Source organism: Podarcis pityusensis (assembly GCF_964106645.2).
Source record: "Podarcis pityusensis genome assembly, chromosome: 8".
Lineage (NCBI taxonomy): Eukaryota > Metazoa > Chordata > Lepidosauria > Squamata > Lacertidae > Podarcis > Podarcis pityusensis.
The window spans coordinates 9,341,266-9,353,295 of NC_138033.1; the positions used below are offsets into that span (position 1 = coordinate 9,341,266).

Below are 12,030 nucleotides of genomic sequence, written 5' to 3' on the forward strand. Positions count from 1 at the left end.
TGAACTGGTTAGATTAACAGAGGCAATTAGAGATCACACTGGACAAGAGTTTCAAAAAGCATGGGGAAAATGTAGAGAATACTTCACAAAATAGTGCCCTAAAATACATACCTGGACTTGTTTTGATTAATGTCTGCAGGAGACTTTGTGGATATTTAAGTTATAATTAGAAAAATCTTAATAATTATTCATAAAGGAAATAGCTTATAAGAAGTAAATAAGGAGGCCAGATACAGAATAACGGAAATCTTTTATTTGGTTGTTTGTATTGTTGTATGTTATGTTTATTGTATTTTATTGTATGTTTATTGTATTATCGAGAGCCAGTGTGGTGTAGTGGTTAAGAGCGGTAGTCTCGTAATCTGGGGAACCGGGTTCGCTTCCCCGCTCCTCCACATGCAGCTGCTGGGTGACTTTGGGCCAGTCACACTTCTCTGAAGTCTCTCAGCCCCACTCACCTCACAGAGTGTTTGTTGTGGGGAAGGAAGGGAAAGGAGAATGTTAGCCGCTTTGAGACTCCTTAAAGGGAGTGAAAGGCGGGATATCAAATCCAAACTCTTCTATTTCTGTACTGGGGAGTGGGGGGTTTATGTTATGTAGTAAATAAAATTTCCAATAAAAAACAACAACAACAACTGTTTGTTGTATTGTGAGCCTGCATGCGAGGGATGGGTTTATCTTTTCATATATGCACGGTGCTTAGAAAAATTTGGGTATAAGGATCTAACAGCAACCCCTATGCGTCCTGAGGCCTTCTTTCCTTTTAAACTTGGAAAAAATGTTTAAGTGTCTCTCTGGCTGGCTCCACAATGGAAGAGCAACCTTTGCCCGCCTTAGGGAAACAGCAAACGCCTTGTCCGGAGGGAGTAAGAAGGGAGTTGATAGCGTGACCCTGGAAGAAGACTTCTTCCCTGCCAGGGACAGAACGTTTTCCTTGAGGCAGCAAAGATAACCGAATACCCTCTCCGGCAGATGGAGAAATCAAGGACAGGAGCAAGAGGCATTTCTGAACATTTACAAGGTTTTGATACGTAAGTGGACTTTAGGGAAATGGTCTCTGGACCTGGAAGAAAAAATGATTTGGGAATTGGGTTAACAATCCCAGAAGGGATTGTGCTATTGTCACAACTGTTGCCTGACTAAATAAATCTCATTCCACCGTGTGGGTTTTCGTTGATCAACGGATTAAATGTATATGTGAAAAAACACTAGCCCTGAAGAATAAAAGAGATAACTTGCTTTGATTGCAGATCAAAGAGTGTATCTTCTGATCCTTTCACTCTCGCACAGAAAAGATTATCTTCTAATCCTTTCACTCTCACACAAAAAGAGATGCCTGTTTTAAGTAAAACCACAGTGCATCCGACTTCACAGAGCCCAGTCCTCTGTTTGAAGGGCTGTGTGGTCCAAGTCTGGTTTAAAAATAAGGAACCCTAAGGCCACTCAGGGGACATGGGTGGCGCTGTGGGTTAAACCACAGAGCCTAGGACTTGCCGATCAGAAGGTCGGCGGTTCGAATCCCCGCGACGGGGTGAGCTCCCATTGCTCGGTCCCTGCTCCTGCCAACCTAGCAGTTCGAAAGCACCTCAAAGTACAAGTAGATAAATAGGTACCGCTCCGGCGGGAAGGTAAACGGCATTTCCGTGCGCTGCTCTGGTTTGCCACAAGCAGCTTAGTCATGCTGGCCACATGACCCAGAAGCTGTACTCCGGCTCCCTAGGCCAATAAAGCAAGATGAGTGCCGCAACCCCAGAGTCGGTCACGACTGGACCTAATGGTCAGGGGTCCCTTTACCCTTTACCTTTAAGGCCACTCAGTACGCTTCATGGCTGAGGAGGGATTTGAACCTTCTCTTCCAGGTCCTGGTCTGACACTCCAACCACTGGCTGTCTGCGTGACTAGGCTGGACGGACAACCATCAGGCATGGATGTGCAGGGATGCTAGCTCTTCTGCCGCCAGAAGCAGCCGCCTCACATTGCTTAACAGTAGGGCCGGTCCTGCAAGGATGGAATAGAGCAGAGTGCTCCTCCTCAGCCCTCTCTCTCAGGAACACACGCTGATAATGCAAGGATACTGCAAAGGGCTCCAGTCGGCTCTGTAAAAAAACAACAACACTTGCGCTCCATTCTTTCTTATGGTTCCCTCTTCTCAATTGTAGATTTTGATTTGCGTGGTTCCTGGAGCACCTCCTGGCGGCAATGTATCAGTACTGCAGTTGCATCCGAGAATGCTTCATAATTTAATGTTTTCAGGAGTCTCTCTTCCTCCCCAGTCTCTGTAACTGGGCAGAGGGGAGAAGCTAGCTTTTTATTTTTTAAAGCAAAAGCAGCGGTCCTCAAGATCCTAATGAGTATCTTGGCTGCAGAGCTATGTGTGTAGATAAATAAAATAAAATAAAATAAAATATTCCTTCCAGTAGTACCTTAGAGACCGACTAAGGTGCTACTGGAAGGAATTTTTATTTTATTTTATTATTTTCTTTCGATTACGGCAGACCAACACGGCTACCTACCTGTAACTATGTTTGAATGCGTGACAACCAAATTATTTTACACTTTTCAATACTTCATGCACGTAAAGTGTGAACACTTAAAAAGCGATGCGGGGGGGGAGGAGCTTAAGTAATGTAATTCTAAATATTTAGGCTCGGAAGTCCAGAACTTGCTCTGTGACGTGCCTATTAAGACAAATCTGGCATTCAATGTGGAAGCAGCAGCCTGCCTCAAGGGGAGGGGGTTTAAATATCTAAATTTGCGAATGAAATGGGTTTTATGCCTGCCAGGAAACCACATCCTCTGTCCCGGAAACATTTCCCCTTCTTCTCAGGTCTGAGCAGAAAACAGCCATGATTTTGACTCCCAAGTGGAAGGAAAGGCACTCTGCATAATCTCAGAGACACCCTTATTGTCACTGCTCCTGTTCTAGGCACTGTCATGTCAATCACAGCTAGGAGTTGAGCCCTGTTTCAAATTACAACGCAGAGTGAGGGCTAGACTGTGCCTTGTCTAACGGACGAGTCATCCTCTACAAAAAAAATTCCGCCACTATCCCTCATGAAAGGGGACGGTTTCTGGCAAAGAATTTCTGGGCATGGCGGCATGGAGCAAAGTGTTGTCTGTTTCTCCTTTCGGTGGGTCATGACTAAACCCATTTCCTCCCCTCAGATATTGTAAACAGATTAACAGTCCTCCTCAGTTCCATCACTGCAACCCTCAAAGGCTGGAAACTGGGTTCAAAAAATGCCTTCTGGCCCCTCTTCCTTTCTCTCTCACATGCAGGGCACTGTTACCTTGTGAGAAAAGGCAATGCCCTCTAATTTAGTTACCTGTACCCAGGTTAGAAAGGGACGCGGGTGGCGCTGTGGGTTAAACCACAGAGCCTAGGACTTGCCGATCAGAAGGTCGGCGGTTCGAATCCCTGCGATGGGGTGAGCTCCCGTTGCTCGGTCCCTGCTCCTGCCAACCTAGCAGTTCAAAAGCACATCAAGTGCAAGTAGATAAATAGGTACCACTCTGGCAGGAAGGTAAACGGCGTTTCCGTGCGCTGCTTTGGTTCGCCAGAAGCGGCTTAGTCATGCTGGCCATATGACCCGGAAGCTGTACGGCGGCTCCCTCGGCCAATAAAGCGAGATGAGCGCCGCAACCCCAGAATCGGTCACGACTGGACCTTATGGTCCCTTTATCTTTACCCAGGTTAGAGAAGCCATAGGCCTTGATGTTGAACTCCAACTCCCATCAGCCGCAGGCAGCATGGCTCACAGTGAGGCATGATGGGAGTTGGGGTCCAATATCACCTGGCGGTTCGGCAGGTCCCCTGCCCTGTACTGGGACGGCCATTTTGCTTAGAGGAGTTGATTTTCTACCGGGTGCTGCTGGAGCAGGAAAGTTTACCCAGACTAAAATCCTTCCTTTAATGCAAAAGGGGCAGGAGAGTCCCTTCTCTCTTACAGACACACATCTGGTAACCCAATAGCTATGGAGGCTGCCAAACAGACACTCCCAGCGCAAGGCAAAGCGAGATCTCGCTCCGATTCGCCAAGAACCTGAGGTCAACAAAACAAGCTGTGAACATACGAAATTGCAGCAAAGGAGTGTAACCCCTTGTGTCAATAGCCTGGGGTTATCTGGGGCCATTTGGAAAAGAAGAGAGGACCCTTCTCAGATGGGCTAAACGTTGCGGGTTTCTTTTGCTCAACATCTTTCCAAGGGCCTCGGGCACAAAATGGAAAATGCTATTTCCAACACAGGCTTTGTGTGTGCATGTACAGTTGTTGACATCTGGTTCCAGATGTTTTCTTCTGCGGCAGCCACATGGAACAGAGCTCCCCCCCCCCAAAAGGCCACACCCTGGCATGTTTTGTGGGACAGCCCAGGGGAATTGGAAGACACCCTGCAAATATTTACCATGTGAGAAAAGCTTATCAGCCCCTCCTCACAAAATATGGGGAGCCTATCTAACCACACCCAAGCCACCACTTCTTCTGCATTTTGGAATAGTGACTGGATGTTGTGTTTGCTTATTCCTTAAATATTTTTTGAAATTCCGCTGCTTGACCCAACACCCCCCCCCCCGCTTCCATTTCCCATTTATCAAAAACAGTTTTGCCCCTTCGAGAGTTCAGGAATGTAGGAAGCACTGCCTTATAATACCGGGTTAGACTGTCTGTTATTGAGGCTCAAGATCATCTCTTCTGATGCTAGCAGTGGTTTTTGAGGGGTCTTTCCTGTCACCTGGTCCTTTTAACCTGGAATGGCCAGAATCTGAACGCCTGAATCTGGGATGTTCTCCATATAAAGCAAGAACAGGGAACTGTTGCTGTGGTCTTCCAGTTGCACAACCTTTGCAACCCACCCTGTGTGTCTCTTGATGAAGAGCATATAAATCTTAATACACAATATCTTGACCACCAGCCGTGCGGACAGGGGCTGATGTGAACTGGACTTCAATCACATCTGAAGGCTGCGGATGGTTCATCCCAGCTCTAAGGATGCTTTTAAAATTTTATTTTAAAGGTGTAAGTTGCTACCCTTCAACCTCCAGAATCCTCCCCGCTGCCTGCAAGGTCTGTAGAAATCAAATCTTAAGCCAGTTCATGGTGGTGGCAGCTCCATCTTGCCTGCAGAGCAGAAGCGTTAACAATTCATTGCACCCGGTCGAAAAGATCTCCTGCAGCGCTCTTCACTCTCTGCAGCTGGTCAGCTTGAACTGTCACTAACATTACACAGCAATTCTTATTTCTTAAAGACCAATACAGCCCTGTACATTTTGTACCCGTGCTGGATGGGTTATTGAGCAGCAAATTAACACAGTGTAGAAATGGTCTCTAAAAACGCTATTAAAAAATTCCTTCCAGTAGCACCTTAGAGAGCAACTAAGTTTGCTATTGGTATGAGCTTTTGTGTGCATGCACACTTCTAAAAATGCTGTTATTTCCCAGTAACCAGAGGTGTGTGAGCAGAGACGGCCATTGCCCAGCACAGAAACTGGTACTAGATACAAAACTCAGCATGGTGAGGCTCCTTGCTATACCCTTAAAACAAGTTTCTAGTCCTTAAGCCTGCAAAGGAAGGCTCAGCAGCAACTGGCCAGCACTTGACCGGAGTCTGAGAAACTGTATGGGTACAGCGGTGCAGCCAGAGCAGGATTTCCCAATGGTTAAAGCAGCAAAGTATTAATGCTCTGCCTCTTTCTCTGTATCCCCTACAAGTTTATACTTCAGCCAGATTATTATTATTCCCAATAAAAACGGCAGCATGTTGGAATTGAAACCAGCTAGAAGCTGGTTAAAGCTAAACTGTGGTTAGCACACAGGAGAAAGTGCTCCTTCAGAGAGAAAGGGAGGGAATTCACACGGAGGGGCCCTGTGGGAAATTGGTCCTGCGTCCCCGTTCTTCCACCTTCCTTGTGTTCTTTGCAACAAGGGTGCCCCTAATGCCCTTAATCCAAGATAAACCGCTAGGATGCCACAAAGCGACAGTCCAGACTCAACACATGCAACTGCGAGACATTCCTGGAACGAGCATTCCTGAGGCATGACTGCCTGCAAGTTTAGCCAAAAAGAATTTCCTGCCCTTTATAACGTAAGGAGAAAGGTTGCTCCCGGGGATGAGGCAGATATTTTAAGAGAGGATGGGCCTGGCAAGAGGCACCAGAGGCTGCCACTCGCTCCCTTCCCGTCTCCAAATAATCTATAGCCGGGGCTCAGCGAAAGCCACTTCTTTGCAGGCCGGCTGCGCTAATGTAAAATTTGGAGCTGCGCACAGAATTCAGGATAGTGGCGTTGCAGTTCCAGAGTTGTAAAAACACTTTGCGCCAGCAGAGGCTGATCAGCTGTTTCAGTGGGATTAAGCTACCACATTCCTTCACTTTGGGAGGGAGGGAGGAAGGAAGGAAGGAAGGAAAGCAGCAGCTAGCTGATTTCCTTCTTAAGGAAATCAGCCCTGGAAGGACAGATCCTGAAGCTGAGGCTCCAATACTTTGGCCACCTCATGAGAAGAGAAGACTCCCTGGAAAAGACCCTGATGTTGGGAAAGATGGAGGGCACAAGGAGAAGGTGGGACAGTGGACGAGATGGTGGGACAGTGTTCTCGAAGCTACTAACATGAGTTTGACCAAACTGCGGGAGGCAGTGGAAGACAGGAGTGCCTGGCGTGCTCTGGTCCAGGGGGTCACGAAAAGTCGGACACGACTAAACGACTAAACAACAACAACAAAGCAGATTTCCTGGCACTGACCTGCAGAAAAGGTCTATGAGCAAGAACAGCCCATCACCATAAGGCTGAGATCATCACAAAGCAGGGAGGCAAAGCTGTGTGTCTATGGAGCTTCCCCCAGGAAAAGTCCACCCTGCTTGACCCAAATTTTTGGAGGCAGCAGTGCCGATGCTGTGGGGAGGGAAGCTTTGCTGACCCAAGCAGGAACAGAGCACCCCCACACTGTGGTTTAGCCGTTGTAAATCCGAGACGAGAGCAGCCTAAAAAGAAAAATTGTGCATAGGTCTCTGTGACCTTATTTTAAGTGGGGGGGAAGACAAGACACGGGGGGGGGGGAGAGAGAGACAACGCAAATAAGCAAAGGGTTGATGCACCTTACCTTAAAATGCATGGGGGGAAAATTGAGGGGAATTTTAAATCTGTGCAATAAGCTAAACCATGGTTAATGCTAAACCTAATAAACATTAGTGAAAGCCGAAGTGTCTGGCAGATGATCACTCAAAACTTGGTTTACTACAGCACAGTACAGTTAAAAACAACAGTGAGATCAGCCATTCCTTGAGAGCAGTTTGAATTTTTTGTTGCTCTTCACTCCCACGTCTGGCTTGTGGATGTCGATGGCTTCTTAACCATAGTTCAGGGAGGAGGCCTGGGCTTAGAAGTAATGCTAAGCTTTGGTTAGTGACAACTAAGGTTTGCAAACTATGAACCATGGTTAACAAATGGCCTTTAGCCGTAGTTATCAAGCCAGAGTTAAGCAGGCGGGCTGGGTTTATATGTAATGCTAAACCATGGTTTGGCATTATGTGAAAATCAGTGTGGGTGGGTGGGGCAGTTAAGAGAGACATCACAGAAATTTACAGCAGGTAATCTCCAATCCCCCCCCCCCATAATACTAAAGCCACTGAAGATCCCAAAGGAAAGGAAGTAATTCACACATAATTAACACTGTGTTAGATACCTGAATCTTGCTGTTAAATGAAAGCTGGATTTTATACCCAGTGACACATGCACAGTCCTGGAGGAAATTTCTTAGCCTAAAGCCTTGTGAGAAGAAACAGGAGGAGGGAGAAGCAGAGGGGTTGTTTTGGTGTATTATTCTTATTAACTTAAAACACCCAAATGAATTTATTAAATCCAGAGTCTGTTATTAGGATGTAATGATGAGAAACGGTGTTTTGCTATCTTTTGTTCTGATCATCAGCTCTCTTTATGAAACGGAGACACAACTTGGAGGAAAACTCCTTAATAACAATGTCCTAAATACCCGCACAATGGCATGGAGGTCACAATGATTACTGGTTTGAGTTTTGCTTTTAAACATAGAGATTTACGGAGGGGCGGGGGGAAGTGGGTGGGTGAGGTGAGGTTTCTCTCTCATGGATACAGCTTATCACATCGAACTCCACCAACATTTCAAGCGGTCTTCCTCCCACCCCACCCCGCCCCCTCCCAAAAACCCGCCCCAGCCGCCGCCGCGTGTTTACTGGAATAGAAAATAAAACGCTTTGGACCCTGGAGGGCCGAAGCAACTCTGCTTGCCTCCCTCCCCCACCCATTTTGCTTTCTGTCCATTATCCAACAGTGAGAGTGTCAGGTTAGGGATCTTAAAAAATAAACGCAGGAGCAGGTTAATCTTTCTTCTTCTCCTCCGCCGTTTTCGAAGGGAGTGCTTCGGCCGCGCCGTCTGGCAAGCGCGCCGAGGTGGCTGCGGGAATGTCGGCGGCTCCTCTCTCCGTTGCTGCTGCGGGGGCACCGTTTGCCGGGCCCTCCGTTACCGCCCTGACGGCCCTGTTGGCCAGCACTGCAGGGCCACCGTCCTGCTGAGCAACGCTCGGCGTCGCGGTCCGAGATACTTGGTCCTCCCCGCTGATTCCGAACTCGTTGACGCGGGTCGGATCCACGCGGTAGATCCACCGCTGGTAGAGGTAAATGAAGAAAACGACATCTGCGGGAGAAGGAGGAGGAAAGGCCAGGCGTTACAACAGGGTAGGAGAGAGAGGGGCCCTTTGGCTCAGAGTTTTCCATAGATTTGTCGAAGGATCACAGAATTGTAGAGTTGGAAGGGACCACCAGGGTCATCTAGTCCAACCCCCTGTAATGCAGGAATCTTTTGCCCACGACCGGGATTAAGAGGCTCATGCTCTACCGACTGAGCTATCTCAGACCTCTTAGAAGCCCGTTTGGCACATATATTTAATATTTCCATATATATAAATATATATAAAAATACATATAAATAAAAACACTCAGGAACCTGTATGCATAGGGCAGCTGTTTACCAGCTCCATCTGGAACACAGGCTGAGACCCTACCTACCCACAGACTGTCTCGCTAGAGTGGTGCATGCTCTAGTTATCTCTCGCTTGGACTACTGCAATGCGCTCTACGTGGGGCTAGCTTCGAAGGTGACCCAGAAACTACAACTACCGTATTTTTCGTTCTATAGGACGCACATTTTCCCCTCCAAAAATTAAGGGGAAATGTGTGTGCGTCCTATAGAGCGAATGCAGGCTGCGCCGCTAAGCCCAAAGCCAGAACAGGAAGACGGAGCACTGCGGAGCGCTCCGTCTCGCTGCTCTAGCTTGGGGACGGCTGTGCACACCTCTGCAGGGCAGCGGGGCGCTGCGCTCCAAAGGCTTCAGGGATCTTTGAGGCTGGCGGTGGGGTAAAGCAGCGCTTCCCCCCACCGTCAGCCCCACAAGCTCTGGTGAATGTACCTTGAACGCACCTTGTTTTAGAGGGGGAGAACAAGAAAAAAATTTTTCCCCCTGTTCTCCCCCTCCTATGGTCCGGTGCGTCCAATGGAGCGAAAAATACGGTAATCCAGAATGTGGCAGCTAGACTGGTGACTGGGAGCGGCCGCCGAGACCGTATAACACCGGCCTTGAAAGACCTACATTGGCTCCCAGTACGCTTCCGAGCACAATTCAAAGTGTTGGTGCTGACTTTTAAAGCCCTAAACGGCCTCAAGGGCCCAGTATACCAGAAGAAGAAGAAGAAGAAGAAGAAGAAGAAGAAGAAGAAGAGTAGTTTGGATTTGATATCCCACTTTATCACTACCTGAAGGAGTCTCAAAGCGGCTAACATTCTCCTTTCTCTTCCTCCCCCACAACAAACACTCTGTGAGGTTAGTGGGGCTGTGAGACTTCAGAGAAGTGTGACTAGCCCAAGGTCACCCAGCAGCTGCATGTGGAGGAGTGGAGACGCGAACCTGGTTCCCCAGATTACAAGTCTACCGCTCTTAACCACTACACCACACTGACTCTCCACCCCCAGGAGCGTCTCCACCCCCATTGTTCTGCCCGGATGCTGAGGTCCAGCTCCGATGGCCTTCTGGCAGTTCCCTCCCTGCAAGAAGCAAAGCTACAGGGAAGCAGGCAGAGGGCCTTCTCGGTAATGGCGCCCGCCCTGTGGAATGCCCTCTCATCAGATGTCAAAGAGATAAACAACTACCTGACATTTAGAAGACATCTGAAGGCAGCCCTGTTTAGGGATGTTTTTAATGTGTGATATTTTAATGTATTTTTAATCTTTGTTGGAAGCAGCCCAGAGTGACTGGGGAAACCCAGCCAGATGGGCGGGGTACAAATAATAAATTATTATTATTATTAGTCTACACATTGTCTAGAAAACACTCAACAGAATCACAGAATTGTACAGCTGGAAGGGACCACCAGGGTCATCCAGCCCAACACTCTGCAACGCAGGAATCTTTTGCCCAATGTGGGGCTCAAACCCATGATCCTGAGATTAAGGTTCTCACGCTCTACCAACTGAGATATCATTGGTTCAGGGTGGGCGGTCATAGAAAAAGCCCCCCTGAGATACACAGGAGGCGGGGTGGGAGAATACAATGAGATGCAGGAGGGAGAGAAATTACCGTCTCGAAGGCAGCCTATTCTGTACATCATGGGCATTTTGATGACGAAGGCAAACAGGTCGTCGATGAAGGTGTTGAGGGCTTTGTAGGTGAGCATCCGCCAGGGCAGGTGAGCAACAGACTTCAGCTTATAGTTGATGAACAGCTGAGGCGTCATGGTGATGAAGCCTGGGAGGGGGGACAGGGCAAAGGCAGGCAGGAAAAGAAAAAGTCAAGGCTGGAGTAGTTAACGCAGAAGTCAGCAACCTTTTCTGACCAGTGGGTGCACTTCCAAGTATTGAGAGTGTCCTGGGGTGGGGTGAATGACAAAACACAATGATACGGCCATCCCCAGGAATCTGTTGCTAACGAGGGGAAGTCAGCTATGCCCTGCTGCTCCAGATCATAGCTGTTAACGTTTCCCTTTTTTAAAGGGAAATTCCTTATTCCGAATAGGATTTCTCGCAAGAAAAGGGAAAAGTTGACAGCTATGGTCCAGATTGTGGAGATCAAACAATATTGATTATACACACACACACACACACACACACAGCGGCTGATTCTGTTGCTGTCTAATAGGCACAGGGAACATTCCTCAGTACCAGGAAAAATATACAAGGTAGCCAAACCACCCCCACTCTCATTTCTGTTATTTTTTATTGATTACAGTTTAGAAATTATTTATTGTAATTGCAAAGATTGAATTCTTGTTTAACCCCAGAGTCGGTCACGACTGGACCTAATGGTCAGGGGTCCCTTTACCTTTACTTTATTATATCCTAATAGATTATTGAATGTTACTTTATTTAATATAAGTGGCTTATTTTAAAATCAAGTTTTTATTATGACATTTTTGCATTGGATCAGATTGTTACAAGGTGCACGGTCTTTGTTGTTTCTTCAACAAAGAAACCGTAAACCACCTTGTGCATAGTAATATAGAAAGGCGGAATGCAATTTAAAATGGAAAGGAAAGGAAATTTCACAGAAATTGCTTAGGAAGTTCCTGCGAATTTTGCCCCATAACTTTCTTTCCAGAATAACTAGAGATTTGCTTTTTCTGCTTATCAAAAAGAGAGAGAGAAAGCTTTGGAGTCTGGGGCAACCCTGGGTTAATGGGCGAAGAGAACATAATTCAAATGGAGCTGCCCTGTTCCGTATGTGGGGAGATGCAAGCTGCCGTGCCACACAGAACGCTGCTTTAGGAATCCTCCCATTACTCACCGAAAGTCAGCAGGAACCCATAGAGCATGCTGAGAACCCAGGAATACCAGCCCTTGTGCTCCATGTAGAGGAGGCTGTAAACAGCGTAGCAACCCAGGAGGGGGAAGAGGATCCAGGAGAGATACCGGAAAGCCATCTGCAGAGGTGAACAAATCGAGACAAGTTCAGAAGGAATAGCAAAGTCCACAATTGGGAAAATTAGAAACGGAGGGCGATCCAGAGGTGCCTGA

General features: G+C 47.5%; 1 protein-coding gene across 2 annotated transcripts in view; it reads right to left on the bottom strand.

The window, feature by feature from the left end:
- Positions 1–7,205: 7,205 nt before the first annotated feature.
- Positions 7,206–12,030, bottom strand: part of CLPTM1 (CLPTM1 regulator of GABA type A receptor forward trafficking) — a 29,981-nt gene continuing 25,156 nt past the window's right edge. For both annotated transcript variants that reach the window (XM_081018831.1, XM_081018832.1), the window contains exons 12-14: positions 11,801–11,936; positions 10,598–10,765; positions 7,206–8,662 (exon numbers count right to left, since the gene is read on the bottom strand). In XM_081018831.1, the coding sequence (XP_080874957.1) occupies positions 8,346–8,662; positions 10,598–10,765; positions 11,801–11,936 (621 nt within the window). In that variant the 3' untranslated portion in view covers positions 7,206–8,345. The remainder of the gene's footprint in view (positions 8,663–10,597; positions 10,766–11,800; positions 11,937–12,030) is intronic.